The sequence below is a fragment of the Zootoca vivipara genome, chromosome 16 (assembly GCF_965207765.1).
Source record: "Zootoca vivipara chromosome 16, rZooViv2.hap1.1, whole genome shotgun sequence".
Classification (NCBI taxonomy): Eukaryota; Metazoa; Chordata; class Lepidosauria; order Squamata; family Lacertidae; genus Zootoca; species Zootoca vivipara.
In genome coordinates this window covers 22778548-22801107 of record NC_142599.1, presented here as the reverse complement: position 1 = coordinate 22801107, position 22560 = coordinate 22778548, and the positions used below count along the sequence as shown (strand labels likewise).

At 47.1% G+C, this 22560-nt stretch overlaps 1 protein-coding gene across 2 annotated transcripts in view; it reads right to left on the bottom strand.

Annotated features, from left to right (window-relative positions):
- The window catches only part of FBXW8 (F-box and WD repeat domain containing 8), a 65047-nt gene that overhangs the window by 32851 nt on the left and 9636 nt on the right, over window positions 1–22560 (bottom strand). For both annotated transcript variants that reach the window (XM_035098286.3, XM_060269290.2), the window contains exons 3-5: window positions 18168–18332; window positions 17320–17408; window positions 2705–2862 (exon numbers count right to left, since the gene is read on the bottom strand). In XM_035098286.3, the coding sequence (XP_034954177.2) occupies window positions 2705–2862; window positions 17320–17408; window positions 18168–18332 (412 nt within the window). The remainder of the gene's footprint in view (window positions 1–2704; window positions 2863–17319; window positions 17409–18167; window positions 18333–22560) is intronic.

Below are 22560 nucleotides of genomic sequence, written 5' to 3'. Positions count from 1 at the left end.
AAGAAGGCTGATCGCCAAAGAATTGATGCTTTTGAATTATGGTGCTGGAGGAGACTCTTGAGAGTCCCATGGACTGCTAGAAGATCAAACCTATCCATTCTTAAGGAAATCAGTCCTGAGTGCTCCCTGGAAGGACAGATCGTGAAGCTGAGGCTCCAATACTTTGGCCACCTCATGAGAAGAGAAGAATCCTTGGAAAAGACCCTGATGTTGGGAAAGATTGAGGGCACTAGGAGAAGGGGACAACAGAGGAAAAGATGGTTGGACAGTGTTCTCGAAGCTACGAACATGAGTTTGACCAAACTACAGGAGGCAGTGCAAGACAGGAGCGCCTGGCGTGCTATGGTCCATGGGGTCACGAAGAGTCGGACACGACTAAACGACTAAACAACAACAATTGTATATGAAAATATATTACCATATTTTTCAATGTTTAAGAAAATCTTGGGGTCGTCTCATACATAGGCTGCTTGCCCACTCAGGAAGAGTACACGGTATCAGTACCATCAGCCAGAGCGGGGAATCATCGGAAAACAGCTCAACAACCGCCCAGTGAACTTACGAAAGATGCTCAACAATGTTTTCGCAAAGCTCAACAACTTTCTTAATTTTTAAACTTCTTAATTTGGGGCTTCCAGAAATACAGTGTCGTTTTATATATGTGGTCGTGTTATACACAGAATAATACAGTATACCCTGCCATTTGAATGACACTGCACCACACATGGCAGGTTGTAACTGTCTGAAATTACTGTAAAAATGAAAATAAAGATAAAATCTTTTAAAACAAATTAAACACATTATAATCCATTTAAAAAGCAACCACAGCAGAGGAAGCAAGTAAAAATGGCCTTAGCAGGCAAAAGCTTGGTGGAACAAAAATGTTGTTGTTGTTGTTGTTTAGTCGTTTAGTCGTGTCCGACTCTTCGTGACCCCATAGACCACAGCACGCCAGGCACTCCTGTCTTCTACTGCCTCCCGCAGTTTGGTCAAACTCATGTTCGTAGCTTCAAGAACACTGTCCAACCATCTCATCCTCTGTCGTCCCCTTCTCCTTGTGCCCTCCATCTTTCCCAACAAAATGTTTTTACCCATCAGCAAAAGGCAGCCAGAGAGGGGTCCATCTGTGCTTTATGGTGAAAGCTATTCCACTGTATTGGTGCAGCCACTGAAAAGGCCCCACCGTTAATAATCAGCAGCAGCCCTCAGAGAAGGGCCTCTCCTTCTGATCTTTGGAAGGAGGGAGGAGGTGGTCCCTTGGGTGTCCTGGGCACAAGCCATTGAGGGTTTTAAAAGGTTATTAACTGTCATCACTCTGAATTATGTCTGGGAGCAAACTAGTAGCCATCTGTTACTATTAGTATATAAAGCATACCCTCCAACATTTCTCAGATGAATATGTCCATTCTACTGTTTTGTTTTGTTTTGTTCTCTGTTCTCTATACCCCACCCATTTGACTGGGTTGCCCCAGCCACTCTAGGTAGATTACAACATGTATAAAAACATAATAAAGCATTAAGCATTTTTTTAAAAAAAACAAGAACCAACACTTCCCTATATAGGGCTGCCTTCAGATGTCTTCTAAAGGTTGTATAGCTACTTATCTCGTGGCTTGGAGGCTGCATAACTCTATGCCCTCCAACATTTTTCCAATGAAAACAGAGACAAGCTAAGGAAAAGTGGGACATTCCGGGAACAAATCAGAAACCGGGATGGCTTCTGTACATCCGGGACTGGAAAATAGGGGCACTTGGAGGGTCTGTATAAAGCCCTTAACAACTTGGTACCTGTTTACCTTACCCCCAACTCTTGGTTTCTATCCCTCTCGCTGTAAAGTGCAAATCAGAGCGGCTAGCCCAGGAGGTGCTAGGAGGACAAAAACGATAAACAGTCGCAATATCCTTTGCATGTTAAACACGATCAACGCAACAAGTTTGGACAGGCCTTTTTGAGTGCAGCTGCACAGGTGGCCATGTTACTTCCGGCAACAACCACGCTTGCTCATTTGGAAAACATGCCTCACCGAGAGCCTCTCTATCCCACAGAAAGAGACTTTTCCCCACCCGACTCGTGTCTCCCTCTGCAAGTGAGCATTCAACGCACATTTCTGGCCGCGGACATGTGCATTTCTTTTGCAGGCCAGCCACCTTCTCTTGCTGTCCAAGAAGGAAAGGCAGATCAAAGCTGATTCACAGACTTTATTTTGCTATTTATTCTCTGTGCGCTCAGCACACCAGAGATGGGGCAGGGAATGGGGAGAGGGAGGGAAACGAGACAGAAGGCCCAGGATTTGCATTCATCAAACAATATCTGGTTCGCTCTTTTGTCTCGTGAGCTGATCTCCCTCCGTCTCAAGAAAAAAGGGGGGAGGAGTGAGCCAAAACAAGTTGTTTGCTCAAGACGAGTTTGGCTGGGCTGCAGGCTGGCACGGTTACCCCGAGCGGCAGCTCCAGGAGGAATTAAAAGCAGCCGTTTTAATGGGCAGCGTGATCCAAGGCCTCCTAATGCACCGAGGGTTACCGGCCAACTTTTCCCCACATAAAAGCAAGTGTGAGCACACACACACACACATACATTGTATGCAGAAAGGATTAGAGCCACTGTCGCAGAGACACACGCGAGCACACAAAAGCCGGGAGCAGCTGCTGGGAGGGGGGGACGCTTTTAGAAAACAATATTAGGAAAGAGTCGCCGTTAACTTACCGTCCTCGTAAGCCGCTGCTGCCAGGGAGCTGTTTATCCTCACAAAGGAGGCGTGCGGCCGGGGGCCGGGTTCGGCCAAGCCGCGCTCGGGGTCCAGGGCAGGAGCGGTGTAGTCCCAGGTGCGAGTGTCCCACAGCTTCACATCCCCTGACGTGTAGCTGGAAGGGAAAGCGGGAAACGGGTTCACAAAAAAAGAAGCCTCTGAGTCAGTGGGAGCCAACAGAGGAGGAACTCTGTGGTCATGGGCAAAAGCAAGGCGTTTCTCTTCCCATCCACCATTTCCTCCTCTCGGCCTCCCACTTCAACAGGAACATGACCCTTTTTGCAAATGAGGCTGGACTGCTCTCGGTTTTTCTTTTCTTTTTTTAAACTCATGCTACCAGCTGCGTTCACAAGTGGGGGAACTTTGGCCTTCCAGGTGTTGCTGAACGGAAACTCCGATCGGCCCCTGCAAGTGTGGCCCATGGCTGGGGGAAACAGGAGCCCAGCAGCATCTCTCCAGGCTTGCAATACACACACACAAAAGGTACAAAAATGGTGCCGTTCTACTAGAAAACCTCTGAACTCCATATTGTTTATTTATTCGGGAAATTTATATATATCACCTACTGGGGGGGGCGGTTATCCACCGGTGCACAAATCCGATTATATGCAACATGTGACAAAAGATAGCACAAAGAGAAATATACATAAAAACATCAATTAAAAAAACAAGATACAGTAAATCCAAGAAAACAGTTGGAACAAATGCATCTAAATCAGCTGTCTAGACAGGCTTGTAGAAACAGAAACATTTTCAGCAGGCCTCTTAACAGAGTAGAGTTGTGACGCCTATTACTAGAGGAATGCACCTTTCTTAGTCCAACCAAAAGAGTCTCAAAACAGGGTGCAAGCTTTTGAGTTACGCAGGACTCTTTTGTTGGACTAGATGTGGGGGGGAAAGGCCTGTTGCTCAAGCCTTCCTTGCCTGCGTGTTTTAACAGTCATCATCATCATCATCATCATCATCATCATCATCATCATTTATTATTTAATGGGTTTCCCCAGCCACTCTGGGCGGCTTCCAACAAAATATTAAAAGTACAATAGTCTGTTAAACATTAAAAGCTTCCCTAAACAGGGCTGCCTTCTGACTTAAGGTAGAACGCGACAGGCAGTAGCAGGCTTTCAGGAGCTCTGCAGGTGTCAAATTGCCCCCAGTACTCCTGGGGAGGCTGGTCCCACGCCTCTGCAAATACAGCAACCAGCTGTTGCTCAGTTCTATCCTTAGGCAAAACGCAGAGATCCCTATTTGGCTTTGCTCTCTTAACGTAGGGGAATGTTGCTGTTGTCCTCAGATCCTCCTTGCGGGCTTTCCGTCAGTATCTGGCTGGCCTTGTGAGCTCAGGATGCTGGACTTGGTGGACCTAGAAAATCCTCAGAACTCTTGATATAGCATTGTACCTAACAGATGTTGCGTCTACCTCAAGCATCACTAGGGTGATTCTCTGTTAAGTGCTCAGCCACTTTGTTGATGCAAATTCTGCCATGCTGGGAGGTGGCAAAGCCAAGGGACGGCGGTGGGGGGACAGGACACAACAATAAGTTTGTGCTTGGGTCCTGCTTGCGGGTTTCCCATTGGGGCATCTGCTTGGCCACTATGAGAACAATTGGAACCTTCTACCATATGTGGTGGACATGTCCAGAGATCAGAACGTTCTGGGACATGATCCATGAAGAAATTAAAAAGTTACTAAGAACCTCACATAGCAAAAGACCAGAAACATATCTTTTGGGAATATTGAATAGTGATATTCCAAGAGAAAATACTAAATTCTTTCTGCACGCGACATCAGCGGCAAGAATCCTGGTGGCTAAATACTGGAAGGGTAGCCAGGTACCAACCAAAGAGGAATGGTTATGTAAATGTAAATGTGAATTATATGAATATTTGGAACTGGCCAAATTGACGGATATAATACGACTAAAGCCAATGAATACAGTCAAGAAGGAATGGAAGTGCTTGAATCATTATTTGGAAAGACAAGTTCTAATGTAAAAATTTGGCTGTGTCTAGAGTAACCTCGTGAATGGAAAAGGGTAAATATACATACATACATATCTATATATTAAGATGAAAATACTAAAATACAGATAAAATATGAAATGTGAAAGGAAGTGTTGTGAGAGTGATGGAATTTTATTGCAGTATTACTATTATTTTGTAAAACAGTGTTTATTGTATTGAAATATACTTTATTCTTTTACTGGCTACTTTTCTTTGCATTTTTTCTTCTTTTTCTTTATTTTTTCTTTATATTATTATTTATGTATGGTTTGGTATTTACTTTGCAATAAAAATTAAAAACGTAAAAAGAAGGGGGGAAGAGAACAAGAAGCTGGACTAGATGGGCCACTGGCCTGACCCAGCAGGGGGTCTCTTTTTCCATCCTTATGTACCGGAGGCAAAACAGACCCCTAGCTCTCTATGACTTCGAAGCAGCCCGCTCTGCTTGGATGCGATAAAAGAAAACCAGGGAGAAACTCAAAAGGAGAGTGGCACAGAAGAGCTTCTGTTGCACACAGTTGGAAAGGATGACCCACGCAAGCAACATAAGCAAGCGTGGTGGTGACTCTTAAACAGGGGTTGGGGGATAGTTTTGGTCCGGTGGGCCAGATCTTTATCTTCCCCACCCCATGGTCCAACTGTGACAGGTGGGTGAGCCATATGACATCAGGTATAATGGAGTTGTTGTTTGGGGGGAGAGGAGGAAGGGTCTGACAGACCAAATGGGGAACTCTAGCAGGCTGAATACTACTTACAAGCCAGGTGTTCCCCAACTCTCATAGGTTTTTCCCTCCAGGACTGCGGACAAACAGTCTCTTCCAGGCCTACCTGAAGGAGCATAAAACCTGACAAGAAGGAGTGCTGAGGCCATTCTGTTGTGTCTATTCTGCTTCCTTCCTCAGGACCAGTTAGGACAAGGACAAGAGGAGAGCTTCGCAGCCCTTTCTGAGATGCCAAATCCAGCCTCTCACTGATTCCAAGGTTCCCTTGTGAGTTCTCCACATCTCAATTTTGTTTTCCAACAAAGGATGCCGCAGCATCAAGCTATTCAAGACACAAGGGATGTGTGCTCAGGCCTCAAGCTTTTACTTAAAGGAAGCTGTTTCTTGGAGGAAGGGATCTCAAATTTTGACAGGACAGGTAGTGTTGGGGAAGTGGGGAGGAGAAGCTCATCAAAATCCCTACCAACCATGTGGCAGCTTTTGAACTGAAGAAGAAATGCCAGGAAGTGCCATCATTGGTCTCTCAGGAAGGGGTATGCTTGGCCCATATTTAAAGATGTGCTATAACTCAGGGGTCGCCAACTGTTTTGAGGCTAGTGGGCACATTTAGAATTTTGATAAAGGGCTGTAGGAGCCAGTCACAAAATGGCTGCCATGCGGGGGGGGGGCGGCGTCACACATCACAAAATGGCTGCCATGACATATTGGCTTGTGAAGCAGAGCCAGCGAAAGCAGTAACTGAGCAGAAACAGCAGAGAGCTGCTCATGCATTGTGGATGTTTGAGGGGATGTTTACGGAGACCTTTTGCAAGAGCCACAGGAGGTGCTGGTGAGCACGCTAGCGCCCGCAGGCACCGCGTTGAAGACCCCTGGCTCTGCTTCTTATGCATCCAGATTCTCGAGCCTGCTGGCAGAGACTGAGGCGCGAATGAGAACCAAACAAAGGAGGCGCTTCAGCCAGGCTGACTCTGCAAGAGGCAGAACGGAGCTGGGTGTTATCCCAACGAAGTGGCAACTTCCCGGAGAATAAATAAATAAATAAATAAATAACATATAAAAAATTGGAAAGCTGCAAAAAGCTCGAGTCACCAAGCCAAAATCAATCTCTCTCCAGAGCCCCAGATGTCCTTATCATTGCCTAATGACAATTATACTCAGTCAATTAAGACTCGGCTATCACTGTTGCATTGTTAGTAAGCCTTTGGCCCCTTGTGTTGATGGCTGTCTAATTAGCGTTTGTGCAAAGTACAACTGCAAGATACGCCACGCAAAGCTGACAAACACACCCCAAAATAAGCCGTCAATAAGAGGATCGTCCGTAGCACCACTGCTGGCACACAGCTATCTTTTGAAGAAGAAGAAGAAATATCTTACTGATGAAAGAGTGGGAGACATTCTAAACTAGCCAAAACTGAGAAGTCTAGCTGGTTCCTGGTTGATTGGAAAGAAAGAGACAGGGTGTTGGGCACTGCACACCTAGAAAACCTAATATTCAACAGCGCATAAACTCAAAATTTCTGCCGTTGGGCTTCATAGGTGAGCATCTGCTTAATTTGAACACTTGCACATTCTGGAGAGAGGCTGAAAAAATGAGTAAGGCCTTCCCACTCACCATGGGTACAAGACCCTTAGAAAGTTAACAATGAGGGAATGTGGCTCTCAAGTTGAAAACTGTCCCCGACCCTTGATTGAAGGCATCTAAGTACTCTTTGTTGCTCTTCCAAGAGGGATTCTTCCACCTGCTTAGATTTTGAACTGATTTATTATAGCTTACAATGTGTTTTTCATTATCTCTGCATAGTCCCACGCATGCATGGGTTCTGCAGCTGTGCAGACACTGCTCAGGACCCTTCCAAGACTCTGGAAGCTGCTGGGCAGGGAGTTCAATCCTGACAGATAAAGGAAAGTACTTCTTCATGCAGCGCAGAGTTAAACTATGGAACTCACCCCCACAGGAGCCAGGGACAGCCACCAACTTAGATGGCTTTAAAAGAGGATTGGACAAATTCATAGAGGAGAGGGCTATGGATGGCCACAACGGCTATTCTCTGCCTCCGCAGTCAGGGACAGTAATGCTTCTGAATACAGTGATACCTTGGTTCTCAAACTTAATCCGTTCCAGAAGTCCGTTCCAAAACCAAAGCGTTCCAAAACCAAGGCATGCTTTCCCTGTTCCAGACTTTTGAAAACAACTCCTAAAACAGCAATTTTACATGAATTTTACTATCCGACGAGACCACAGATCCATAAAATGAAAGCAATAAACAATGTACAGCAGTTATAGAATCATAGAATCATAGAGTTGGAAGAGACCACAAGGGCCATCCAGTCCAACCCCCTGCCAAGCAGGAAACACCATCAAAGCATTCTTGACATATGCCTGTCAAGCCTCTGCTTAAAGACTTCCAAAGAAGGAGACTCCACCACACTCCTTGGTAGCAAATTCCACTGCCGAACAGCTCTTACTGTCAGGAAGTTCTTCCTAATGTTTAGGTGGAATCTTCTTTCTTGTAGTTTGAATCCATTGCTCCGTGTCCGCTTCTCTGGAGCAGCAGAAAACAACCTTTCTCCCTCCTCTATATGACAACTCTATATGACAGTTGCACAATCAATCAATCAATCAATCAATCAGTAGCTGAACTGGGTTCCACACAGTCACAAAAACAAAAGAGCCACAAAAACACAAAATAAATAGCAAAGCCAGACAGACCTCAGCATAATACTCAAAACGGAAGTGTAATACAGTAGAACCTCGGTTTATGAACACCTCGGTTTATGAATTTTCGGTTTATGAACACCGCGAACCCATCTGGAACGGATTAATTCATTTTCCATTACTTTCAATGGGAAAGTTTGCTTCAGTTTATGAACGCTTCAGTTTATGAACAGACTTCCGGAACCAATTGTGTTCATAAACCGAGGTACCACTGTACTCAAAACAGAGCATGTTTGGCTTCCGAAAATAGTTCGCAAACCGGAACACTTACTTCCGGGTTTGCACTGTTTGGGTTCCAAGTTGTTTGCGTACCAAGGCGTTTGAGAACCAAGGTACCACTGTACCAGTTGGTGGAAACCATGGGAGGGGAGGGGGCTCTTGTGCTCATGTCCTGCTTGCAGGTTTCCCACAGGCATCTCGTTGGCCACTGTGAGAACAGGATGCTGGACTAGATGGGCCATTGGCCTGATCCAGCGGGCTCTTCTAATGTTCTGATCCTGCTTTCTGCAGGGTGCAAATGAGTAGGAACTCAGTCCTGCAAAGTTCAGGCACACCAGGCCATTCCCAGAGGAAACTAAGCAGGATTGAAGTCCATGTGCGTCAGGTCACTCCTGGGAGGGCCATCCTGCTTTCTGCTGGGTTCAGCTGAAGTGTGGGTTTCCTGAGGATGCATCTCTACCTGCCATACACCTGACACCAGGTGTGGGGCAGAGGCACCTGGTTTGGGGAGGGGGATGATTCTGCATGCCAAATGGAGAGGTCTGGCAGACTGAGTCTGGCCCATGAGCCAGAGGTCTCCAACCTACCCTGCTCTATACTTAGGCTGACATTTTGATTAAATGAGAGCTAATGTGGTACAGTGGTTAAGATGCCAATCTAGGACCTAAGAGACCAGAGTTCAAATCTCCCACTCAGCCCAAGGGTGACCTTTGGACCAGTCATTCACTCTCAGCCTAACCCATCTCACAGGAAGGGGGGGGGGACCTGGGAGCAGGAGAACAATGTACACCACCTTGAAAGGTGGGGCGCAAATAAATAATGTGATCTGCGAATCTGGTAGATCCCTTGGTTTCAAATTTCAAATATACTGTGCTTTTACTGAATTAACGAGAAGATACTTATATTTATTGCATTGATACCCCTTGTTTTTCTCCAAGGAATTCAAGGCAGTGTATGTGGGTCACTCCATCCTCATTTAATACCCTGTGAGGTAGGTTAGGTTAGGGGGGGAAACAGTGACCAGCTCAAGGTCACCCAGTGAGCTTCATGGCTGAGTGGGGGATTCGAACCCTAGTCTCTCAAGTCCTAGTTGACACTCTAACCGCTGTGCCACACTGGATAGATGGCAACGCTAGCATGGAACACATCGTTCGCCAGGTGGAAGTGGAAGAAAACAGCCCCCTTCATCTCGTCTGGGGGGGGGGGAGAACCCTCCAATTTCACCTCTCTTCCCATTCAGTCATCCAAGGAGATTGATTGATAGGCACTTGAGCTGTGGGGCCGAGAGCGCCTGCTCTCTTGTCACTCGCCTTTCTAAAGAGCCCCGTGCTTATGGCCTGACATCAGAAAACTCAATCTGGCAAGCGCGTGTTTATCAATAGCACTTTGCGCCGCGGCGGTTACGACGCTTGTTTTCTGGGTCAGACCTTGGATTCCTTTTCATTTGGAGGCTGCGATGTTTGCGGTTACCTCACCCCTAATCAATGCTGGATACAACCAGCCTTTTCTATGGCTGCGTGTCTCAAAGATGCGCAGCTTAAAGTGACAGGAGCCTGTGACACGTGGGCAGAGACCTCTCTTTCTTTCTTTCTTTCTTTCTCTCTCCCCCTCCCCTCCCTTTTCTTCTTTCCAGGCTTACAAAAAAAAGCCGCTAAGATGGCACTGCAAAATGCAGACTTCTCAAGGACACTTGGTGCTGAAGACAATTAGCATACAGCAGATTTTTTGTTTAAACAAAAAGAATACCAAGTATCTGCAGATGGGGAGTTCAAGTTGTTCCTCTATGAATCGCATTCTGGAGTCTAAATTCTCTTCTGCCTTAAGGAACAATTCCAGATTAGAGAAATGAGTAGCTGGCATGGAGACTATCGATCTGTTTTCAACTCCCCTAATCTCTAGCCAGTGGGGTGGGGGGAAATGCATCCCCTTACCCAGTCATCTTCATCCTTCTCTCTAATTCTGTGGTTGGTTTTTATTGACGTTAAGTCAACCAATATATAAGAACTGTTAGATGCTAAGGGCTGAGGCTAGTTAAGATGTACTCATAGCGGACCCAGTGAAATTAATCTCTGTGACTCACTTAAGCCCACTTGATTTCAAATGTTTGTACCATGAATATGTGGCCAGTGTTGTGTAGTGGTTAGAGTGCTGTACTGGGACCTGGAAGAGACCAGGGTTCAAATCCCCACTTGGCCAGGAAGCCCACTGGGCGACTTTGGGCCAGTGGCTGCCTCTCTCAACCTGGATGGCCAGCAGCCAGGGCCGATGGGATTTGTAGTACAACAATACCCAGAGGGCCACTGTTCCCACACCCTCTCTAGGGGTTAGCAGGACCAGTATTTTGCATTCTAAATTCACATGCTCATTAGGAATAGCCAGAACATACCACAGAACAGGAAAGTTTCCTTTATATATATAAAAAAGAGCCTGCTTCCAGCAAGACCAGTTTTTCTATGCATTTCTTATTGGGTAAATTGAGGCTCAGGCTGATTGCTGTACATGGTTTCAGTGGGCGTCAAAGACAACAAGGCAGCTAACATGCGTAAGACACCTTGGGGGCCTCGACTGCCACAGCGGCGCTCTAAAATTAGCCCTGTTGATTAGATTATCATTTCTTCTGTTTCAGACAACCTGTGGTGGAGGGGACTGGAGGAGGGACGGACAAACGAACAAAAGTTAGTCTCCTTCTAAAACCCAGCTTCCTTCGCAAAGGGAAGGTCCTCACACACAAAAAAACACCTTTATCCCACTGCAACAGAAGAGCTGGCAGGAAGGCAAGCAGTTGGGAACACAAGGCCAAGCTATGCCGTTTTGGGCACTGCGCTCTTTGGTTAGGTCGCATGTGTGGCTGACAATGACCCAACCACTAAGTTTGTGTGCCTAGAACAGTGTAAAGGTAAAGGTAAAGGGACCCCTGACCATTAGGTCCAGTTGTGACTGACTCTGGGGTTGCGCGCTCATCTCGCATTATTGGCCGAGGGAGCCGGCGTACAGCTTCCAGGTCATGTGGCCAGCATGACAAAGCCGCTTCTGGCAAACCAGAGCAGCACATGGAAACGCCGTTTACCTTCCCGCTGTAGCGGTACCTATTTATCTACTTGAACTTTGCCGTGTTTTCAAACTGCTAGGTTGGCAGGAGCTGGGACCAAGCAACGGGAGCTCACCCAGTCGTGGGGATTCAAACCGCCGACCTTCTGATCGGCAATCCCTAGGCTCTGTGGTTTAACCCACAGTGCCACCCACATTTTAGATACCACCCTCTATGGTTGGGCAGTGCCTCCCTGCTGGGCTTTTCTTTCTCGTGGGGACACAGAGGTGCAAAGGGACTGCACGGGGAGAGATAGAAAGTGTTGAATGCAGTTGGGTAGATAAAGAGTCTGGCCGGAGAGAAGGCAGCTTTTCTACATTACTACTTCTGGAGCATGGCTGGGGACCAGGAGAAGGGGAAAGCATGGGGGCTGTTCCCTTCGCACCCTACTTGTATCCTTCCCGGAGAAATGCAACTGGCCACAGCCAGAAACATGAAGGCCTTCAAGCAGTGCATTGTTAAACTATGGAACTCCCTCCTACAAGAAGCAGTGATGGCCACCAACTGGGAAGGCTTTAAAAGAGGACTGGTCAAATTCTTGGAGGCGAAGGTTACCAATGGCTATTAGCCATGATGGCTATTGCTCTGCTGGCCACTGTGAGAAAAGGATGCTGAAATGGATGGACCACTGGCCCGATCCGGCAGGCTCTTGTGTGTTTCAATACTGGCTCATGGAGGGCCACAAAACCCCTTGCTTTTGTATTGCATTTACACCCCACATTTTTCTCCAAGCAAGTCAGGATTGCACACATGAACAACTTCTTCTTCTTCCTCCTCCTCCTCCTCCTCCTCCTGCTCCTCCTCCTCCTCCTCCTCTTTATACCCTACCCATCTAAGCCACTCTGGGTGTCTTACAGCATATCTAATCTAAAAACATAATAAAAACATCAAGCATTTTAAACCTCCCAATACAGGCCTTCAGGTGTCTTCTAAAAGTTGTTCTTCCCCATCCCAATTAATTCCCACTACAGTGGTACCTCTGGTGAAGAACTTAATTCATTCCGGAGGTCCGTTCTTAACCTGAAACTGTTCTTAACCTGAAGCACCACTTTAGCTAATGGGGACTCCTGCTGCCGCCACGACACCGGAGTACGATTTCTGTTCTCATCCTGAAGCAAAGTTCTTAACCTGAGGTACTATTTCTGGGTTAGCGGAGTTTGTAACCTGAAGCGTTTGTAACCCGAGGTACCACTGTACAGCCCTGTTACACTCCAAGGGCACCCAGCGGGCTTCATGGCCGATTGGAAATAGGAACTCTGGTCTCTCCCAGGTCTGACACTCCAACCCCTATACTACACTGGCTCTTCTAATATGAAGGTGAGAAGGGTTCTAGTTTCAGTCGAGATATTAAGACCTGCCAGAACTGTGGCATGCAAGACCTGAGTGAGACAGCGCTCTCACCTATGATGATTCACAGAAACTGCTGTTCAGAGGCATGATGCTTCCAGCAGTGGCTAGCACCAATAACTTTTACTCTGCTTTTCCGAAAAGACCTGGTCTTATGATGACCATATCTAATCTTGATTTTATGTCCCCTACCCCCCCCCAAAAAAAGGAGGGAGCAAAACCACAGCGGATGCTGCTTGGGGTGGTGTCAGATTAGACACCCCCCCTCCAGGCTTGCAAAATGTCTGGATCTCACAGAGGGGAAACAGTGGCTGAACTGCCGTGTGGCTTGGCTGCTTCCAGAAATGGTCTTTTCAGATATCAGCAGCTCTCCTGCTAGACCGAATCTGCGCAAACATCCGCCTCCCTGGGGTCCTCAAAATGTCACGAGCCCCTCTGCCAAAGATACCTGAACGAGGCCTCGCACCAGCTGCAATCTGAAGCCACGTTTGAAAAGGAGTGGGGGGTTGCAAAAAATTAAGACCTTTGAAGGGGCACAGTCAATACCGACTTAGCTATTAGTGGGAGGCAATCAATTCTCAACATTTCACCCTGGAAAAAAAAGAAAAAAGAAAAGAAAAGAGGAGGGAAGAACTACTCCCTGAATTTAGTTCAAGCTGCCTTCGCCTCCGCCACTCAAAGAATCTGGCATTAATGGAGCAGGAGATATATATTTATTTCATACAGACAATTGACTCTAATCCTACTCCACAAAAATGTATCATTAAAATGAAGCGTTGCTGTAAAATACCATACATTGATTTATGGCAGGGCTGAGCCAATTTCACAGTTCGTATGACATCACCACTTCTACTGAGCGCCCGCATGGTGGCTTCTGAAAGACTGGGAGGCTGGAAAGCGGGGATGGGGGGGCGTGCTGGGAGGGGGTGAGGAGAGAGAGGGGGTGGGAGAGGGAGAGAGGGACTCTACCTGATCTATATACATTCTAAGTTAAGGTAAGATTACTGATTAACCTGGGACAATCATTCTCAACCCCCCTCCCTTTTTTTAAAGCGTAGGAACAGAATTAATAAGGCTCAGGGCATTAAACGACCTGCGTTATTAAACCTTTTCAACTCTGCATTGCAGATAAAGCAATTGTGGTGATAAATAGAAACGATGTGCCGTTGTGGGAGTGGACAAATCTCTCTCGGGTGGTTCAGAAAATGCAGCCCAGGGGAGACATTCAGCACTCCAGTGCAAACCCCGTTCCAAGGCATGAAGAAAGGGTATCAAGCAGAGTTTAGCTTTTAACTACTATCATTGCCTTCCCCCCCCCCCCGGCAAGCATTTCAGCTAAAAGCCACAATAATAAGTTTTATCTCTGTTAAATAACAGATTCAGTTTTATGGTTTGGGGATACATCAGTCAGGCTCTTAATCCAAAGACGAGCCTAGGCTCTTGGCAGGGGTGGGGGGATGTAAAAAAAAGAAAGAAAGAAAATCTCAAATTCCACTGAGCTAAAATGAGTTCACTTCCCCACCATCCCCTTGAGCAGCCAGTTCTGGAGGGGAAAGAAATGTTTTGAGGGGTTTCAAATTTCTAAGCCCCCTTTTAGGCAAATAAGTGATTAAACCCCAAGTAAGTAACATCAGCAACAGACACTGTTTTGCAGAGACCATCTTCAATTAAAACACACACACACACAATCCGTGGATCAATCAATGCTTTCAAAAGCTCTAGCATACTTAGTTACTTAAGACAGTAACTTTCTCAAGCAAAGATTCAGGCCCCTACTTCCCTTTTGGTCGCCTCTGCTGTCCTGTCAACTTCTCTCCCATAAGGACCAGTGTTCAGCTCCCTTAAAAGCACCAGCTGCAGCCCAGCTCATGACTTCTTCATGAAGAGCAGTGCTAAAACTCTGGAACTCACTCCCACAGGAGAGGCAGTGATTGCCACCAACCTGGATGGCTTTAAAAGAGGACTGGACTAATTCATGGAAGATAAGGGTATTGATGGCTGGAAGCCACAAGAACAATACTTTGCCTCCACTGTTACTAATGCTTCTGAATTCCAGCTGCTGGAAACCATTAAGGGCATGGGGTGATGGCGCTTGTGTGCTCAGGTCCTGGGTGGCCACTCTGAAAACGGGATAGAGGATTTCATGTCTTAACCCAACAGGACAAAACTGGCTTGCTCTCTTCAACTAATCCAGAATGTGGCAGCTAGACTGGTGACTGGGAGCGGCCGCCGGTCTTGAAAGATCTACATTGGCTCCCAGTACGTTTCCGAGCACAATTCAAAGTGTTGGTGCTGACCTTTAAAGCCCTCAATGGCCTCAGTCCAGTATACCTGAAGGAGTGTCTCCACCCCATCGTTCTGCCCAGACACTGAGGTCCACTACCGAGAAGCCAAGTTGCAGGGAACCAGGCAGAGGGCCTTCTCGGTAGTGGCGCCCGCCCTGTGGAACACCCTCCCATCAGATGTCAAAGAGAAAACCAGCTACCAGATTTTTAGAAGACATCTGAAGGCAGCCCTGTTTAGGGAGGCTTTTAATGTTTAATCGATTATTTTATTTTATTTTTCTGTTGGAAGCCGCCCAGAGTGGCTGGGGAAACCCAGCTAGATGGGCGGGGTATAAATTATTATTATTATTACTTAGCCAAGATGTGTGTTTGGTGACCCATCATGCAAATACCTAACATGCCTGAGTTTGATTTCCCTTCCTTTCCCTTATGTGTCATTTTTAGGGTTTCTTTAAAATCATAAACCTGAGACTGGAGACCACCTATTATTATTTTTAACTGATAGTGATAGTATTTATACCACTCTGGGAGCTGAAGTATGGTGCACAAATGCTCTAAATAAAACAAACAGGCAGGAAGGCAGGCAGGCATACAAGACTCCCCTTCAGGGTTTCTACTGGAATCCCCAAGTTTAACAGAGAAACCTCTTAAGTGATTCATATCTTTGAAATGCCAGTATGCTTAATCACATGCTGGGGATATTAGGACCTGCGTGGATACTTAACCATTTGTTTCTCAGCACAGATCCCACGAGCTGCTTAGATATGCCAGTGTCAATGTATGGAACATTTTCCTGAAGCCAAGACCAAGATTTTGAAATCAGCTGGCTTTTGGTGATCAAGTTTTATGCTCTCTCTCTCTCTCTCTCTCTCTCTCTCTCTCTCTCTCTCTCTCTCTCTCTCTCTCTCCCTCTCACACACACACACACAAATATCTGGATTTTCAGAATTTATTTTTAATGTATTACACCAGGGGTCAGCAAACTTTTCAGCGGGGGGCCGGTCCACTGACCCTCAGACCTTGGGGGGGGGGGGGCTGGACTATATTCTGAAAAAAATTATGAATGAATTCCTATGCCCCACACATAACCCAGGGATACATTTTAAATAAAAGCACACATTCTACTCATGTAAAACCACCAGGCAGGCCCCACAAATAACCCAGAGACGCATTTTAAATAAAAGGACACATTCTACTCATGTAAAAACACACTGATTCCCGACTGTCTGCGGGCCGCATTGAGAAGGCGATTGGGACGGATCCGGCCCCTGGGCCTTAGTTTGCCTACCCATGTATTACATCTTGGAATTTTCAGGGGCGTAGTCATATTAGCCCATTACAGCAAACAAGGAAAATCTTACAAGAAAAAAAAGCCAGATATTTTTTTTGGCTGCCACTTCTAAGACATGTAGCAAATCAACAGTAGAAGAGATGTGATACCTTTGTGTTGCTAGCAAATTATCTGAATTATGGATACTATTCTGGTTAAGTTTGTAAGATCATTGTAACTGGCCAGAAAGACTGGATGCAAACAAACACAGAGCAAAAATTGTCATTGTGATAGCAGGTTGAGCCCGGAAGATGGCTACATTGTAGGGCTGTGTTTGAAAGAGAGAGTTTATAAAACTTTATAGTCTTAAAGCAAGGATGGGAAACCTGTAGTCTTCCAGATATTTGGTCTACAACTCCCATCAGCCCCAAATGTCAGGGATGATGAGAAGTATAGTCCGGCAACACCAGGAGGTCACTATGGGCTGTATCCAACATTCTCTGTTGAATGCTAAGGTGCCTGAAAAAAATCACCTCCCCTGAGTACCTCAATTAGGCTGTCAATTCAATTCTTCTAGGCAACATTCAACATTCTCGGACCCTTAGCACAAGAACCTTTGCTCCAGCGGATGGCAGAATTTAAAGGCTGGGCAACAAAGTAATCTAGCACAACAGCTGTTTTGGCATAAGCTTGTTGACGATTCTTGCAGCCCAACCATCTCTGAATACGCATGCACATTTTCCCTCATGCAACAACCTTCCGCCAGCGCAATAAGTATACAGCTAAGCGACTTTAACTCACAGCTGCATTGGATACAGCCCATTGCATTGGCCATGCCACACCCAGCAAGGCTGCCGGTGGGAGGAGAAGTGTTCAGTCCGCAAAACAGAACTCTCAGGATGCCAACGACCACGTACTTACCCGGCAATGACCACCCCGTCGCAAGAATGCACATCGCACAGAACTTTCCCAAGTTCGTACTGCAGCTGGCTCACAGCGCCAATGCGGTTCTGCAGAGGAAGACAACGGGATGGCATTGGCCCTGATCAGCCACATAGCAATCCCAACCATTCTGCTTCCCCACTACCAGAAGGGTCATAGCTCTGTGCATGCAGGAGGCCCCCACGCTCAATCTCAAACATCTCCAGGTAAGGCTAGGAAAGGCTCCTGTCTGAAACCACGGAGAGCTGCTGCCAGTCAGAGCCGGCAACACTAAGTTAGATGGTTCGAGGGTCTGACTTGATAGAAAGCAGCTTCCTGCGTTCCTGTATGCAGGGGAAGGCTCAATAGCAGGGCACATGCTTTGTGTCCAAAAGATGCCAGGTTTACCCCCCCCCCCCGTGCCTCCAGATAGGGCTATGAAAGCTCTCTGTCTGAAATCATTGAGAGTTGATGCCCATCATATGCCTCTGCCTAGGTCACCCACCCTCCTGAGCCATACCTCTCACCAGCCCTGATTTGTACTGCCCTTGTGTGGTTTTGCCTGGCAAAAATGCATCCGTGAATTCTGATTATGTCTCTTGATTGCCTGGATGGAAAGGGGTGTGTGTGTGTGTGTGTGTGTGTGTGTGTGTGTGTGTGTGTGTGTGTGTGTAGGAACTAGCTTACTATACAAGGTTAAAATTTACATTCATCACTCTGCTGACTTTTGCCCCTGGCCCAGCCTGTCACAAGCATGCAACCCTCAGGCTAAAATAGGTCCCCCAACCTCTGCCTAATAGAGTCATAATGGATTCCAAAAGAAGAAACCCCCCCCCCACAGAGTTTACCTTCCAGTTGGTTCTTAAAACCTGCTCCTTCTCCCGGCATTCCCGGAGGGTCCTTTTCCAGAAAGGTGAATCAGATATTTGACTGTTGGGCAGGTAACCTTCTTTTTGGCACAACCGGAACCAAAGGAGCTGGTCTTCTGCAAGGACCTTCCAGGGCTTGCTAACCTAAAAGCAGCAAGACGGGTATCAGCTCCAGACAGTACGTTTCTTGGAGGCTGGCAGCATCTTCATGCATGGAGTTAAAGTGAAGTTTGGCTGTGCTGTGTTATAAAGCGAAGTTTGGCTGTGCTGTGTCTCTTTCCCCCACCTGAGAGGGGAAAGTTGCTGTCATGCTCAGGTCCTGCCTGCAGGTTTCCCATTGGGGCATCTGGTTGGCCACTGTGAGAACAGGATGCTGGACTAGGAGGGCCATTGGCCTGATCCAGCAGGCTCTTCTTATGTTCTTAGAAAGCAGACTCAAGGATTGTTACAAATAAATCATACGCTATTCCACAGTCAATTGGAAGAATGGAAGAGACAGGTAAGTACAAACTGGTTTACTGGCAGTTCAAATTAATACTGTAAGCAGCTTCCTTACAGGTTCTGGACTGACTTGTTGCTCCCCCCCCCAAACAAATGAGAATATGCTGCAGGCAAGGGATGGCCAGGCCCACTTAACTCCTGCATACTCAGTAAAACAAGGTGATACAGCTGCAAACACACCCAGCAAGTTTCACTCCTTGTGTGAGCTTGTCTAATAAAGCAACGCACCACAGTCTTTTGGTACCAATGTGCAAGGTCATTTATTGGAAATCCTTCCAAAGCACATCAAATCAAATTTTTATTGATCAACGACTAGAATTAAAGAAGCAAAATAAGAAGTGTACGGAGCATGTTGTACAGATGGGTCTAGTAGCGTTGAAAACAATAAATAAAAGTAGCACAGAGTAACATGGGCGCCAACATCTTAAAAGTTGTAGTCATGTCACAAACTCCAAAGAGGAAAATTACAAAGTGTCTGGGGTCAGTTCTTGGTGGGTTTTGCTTGGCAACACTGAGAGTGATAGATGCTCTCGCTGCAACTGGAAAACGAACTTGCTCTCCTTCCCCTCCACTTCCGATTCCTTTTCTACCCTGACCATCAGTCCTCAGCCAGTGGGGTAGAGACCCTCCAGTGGGGTGGAGCAGCAACATTACTGCAGTAGAACTATATGGGGTAAAATTGATTCCCAAATGCATGTTTGGGCTAAAGGTGGATCACTGGTCTGAAAAGGTTAAAGACTCTTGACTTAAAAGCACAAAGATTATGACAGAGCAAAAAGGGGGGGAAGGGAGGGGAGGCACAAAACCCAATCTAAAATAATTCATTGGCTCCTCAAAACCTGGGTGAAGAGATGCATCCTGCCCAATGGTTGAAATAACTAAAATGATGGTGCCAGACACACCTCCAAAGGGAGAGAGTTCAATAAACAGGATACCAACACAGAGAAGGCCCTGCTATGTGTTACCTAAGAACAGTACCCCACCCCCACCTTAACATTCAGGCAGGTCTATATAGAAGGCAGAATAAGGTCCTTTTGTTATTTCCCCAGAATAAACCTTCACGAGGGCTTATCGGCCACTTTAGCTAAATTGCAGCTCAGTGCCTGCTCTCTCTTTCGCTCTCTCTTTAGAGTCACGCCAAATGCTGTAGAGATATGAAAAACACAAACGCTCTGCTGAATCAGAGCAGGGGGGGCATTTAATCTAGGGATAGTTGGTGTGTCGCACTCCAGGTCTTTCTGTACTACAGTTCCCATAAGCCTCAGCCAACACGGCCAAAGGTCAGAGGTCATGGGAGCTGCACTCTGGAAATATCTGGATGGTGGCTACCCCGGGTTTGATGCACACCTGGGGGGAAGCAGAGAATAACTTCTCACTGCTGCTCTTGTGCTTTGGAGTTCCTTTTCTGAGACAAGGCCTTGTCTAACCCTCTGTGGAAACCTTCCAAAGAACAAGTAAATGTCTTTTTTTAAATCAGAAATGATTCAGACAGGCCTTTTGCCTGACAGGCTGATTTGTCTTATGGTTTTTTCCACCATGTGCATGTTTTTTTCTGCTTTAAATTGCCCACAGTTTTAGTGCCCTGTTTCTGCCCACTCTGGTTTTCAGGATGATAGAAAATGGCCTTATCCTCAAGATTCAGACCATGGGTCCATCTAGCTCAGCACTGTCGACACAGACAGGCAGGGGCTCTCCAGGGTTTCAGAAAAGGCTTCCTCCCAGCCCCACCTTGGAGATACTGGGGATTGAACCTGGGGTCTTCTATGTTCAAAGCAGATGCTCTGTCACTGAGCTACGGCCGTTCTCCATCAGCAGGAGAGATTAATGTGGGCTTGTTCCTGTTGCTCTGAGCCCCAAATACATGCAAAAGGCAACAAGAAATCTCACCTCAGAGAAGACCCACTCTCGTGTTACTACCCTCTGGACCTCTCTTAGAGGGAGCACATGAATAACAGCCTCAAATGATGATTGCAGGGTTCGGGTCGATTCGTATGGGGTCCTTGAGGTATTGACGTTCTGAGCCGTTTAAGGCTCCGTTTATAACACTAATCACAAAACTAAGTAAGGGGGGGAAGCACTCCCAAAATCATGATCTCTCATAGAAAAGGCCAGATGTTGCAAGCCAGGGAATCCCAAACCGTGGTCCATGAACTTCATTTTGGTGGGCTGTGGCATGTCTGCATCAAATACACTGATTTTTAATTGCATTTTTTAAATTACGGCTTATATTCAAATATATTTCTTACATTGCATTTTACTGTTTGACAATCTGTATTCTGTGGAAGGCAAATTCTAACGCAATAAAATACAACAGAAGAAATGAAAACAGCCAGAAAAGTACGATTAAAAATTGCACAGCATCTAGCACAGCGCCTTACAATTGCTTCGACATGCAGAAAAATCACAAAGTGGGGCAAGCCAAGGCAATCAGCAATTTTCAGGTCTCCCACTGGGAGCAGGGATTTTTGGGAACCACTGTCTTAAGCCAAGCTGAGTTTCCTTTGGGCACTCAGAGGGCATCTTAAGCCAGTGGTTGTGGAACCTGAAACTCCCCTTATCAACCCTTTGGCCCCGCTGACTTGAGCTGGTGGGTGTTGGAATGTTAGCGCCCCCCTGTCCTGGGGTGCTACTAGCTTTCAAGCATGAGGGATGTATGCTTGTTGAGGTCACACTTGCCTTCTAAGCTTGGGAAGGCTCACCTTTCCTGCACTTCTACTGTGCTGCCTTACAGTGTTTTGCTAGCCAGTTGACCTATGTCATTTCACTGCATTCTATCGCTTACTTTGCTTTGCTTGTTTAATTGTACTTTATTGTATACTTTGCTTTAAGAGTTCACCACTTTGGGGGGGGCCTTGTGGGGGCCAAGAAGCAGCCGATGAATAAATCCTCATCATCCAAGGTGGATAAATGTCATGCCCATTCCCTGTGCTTTTATGAGGTCACAGGATACATGGCAAGTGACGGGAGGGGCACAGAACACTGGGAAGAAGACAGGAAGGAATGGTGGGCCACGTGAGCTTCACTCCTCTAATTCAGTCTCAAAGGAGTGACGACTCAAGGAAATCCCAGTCCCAAGTCCTATCAGGCAAGGTTCCAAAAGGCAATATCACGGAGAGTTAATTCCTTCCTCAATGGAGTTTCAACATGTGCATCGCGGTTCTCCCAGAAGCACCCTCTTGATTAGCGGTGATGATCATCTCCTTCTTTCCAGGACGGTCTGCCGGTCATCTGGGTGATACAAATGGCCATTCGCTCTCCACTACCCTCAGTGCAATTGCGGCTGACGCAGCACCCAGGACGACTGGGAATATCACGGACGCAACCCCGTGCCAGCGACGTTTTGTGGTGCCTCACTGAGTTAGAAGGGTTGATGGAAGCCATGTGGGTCGTGTAGCATAGCCAGCTGCTGCTGATTGAGGAGGGCCGCGTCCACCCGCTGCTGCTCCTGCTCCACCCACCTCTCCGTCTCCTGGCGCGCGACGTCGAGGCTGTGGCGCAGCCGGCGCTGCTCGTGCTCCATCCGCCGATCCGCGCGCAGGTTGGCATTATCCTGGTGGTCCTGTATCGACTGCCGATACAGCTCTTGCGCGGCGAACAGGCGGGAGTCCTTGGCCTCCAAGTGGTCCCAGTGCTTTGCCACCAGCTGCAATTGCCGCTGGCGTTTCACTTCCTTCTGAGCGGGGTCACTCTGCCGGGAGCTCAGCCTCCGGCGGATTTCCTGCTGCCGCGCCTGCTCCTGCAGCCACTGCTCCTCTTCCTGCGCCAGGCTTTGCCGCTGCTGCAACGCCCGCTGCTGCTCCAACGCCCGCTGCTGCTCCAACGCCCGCCGCTGCTGCTCCCGCTCAAGCTCCAGCCGCTGCCACTCCCGCTC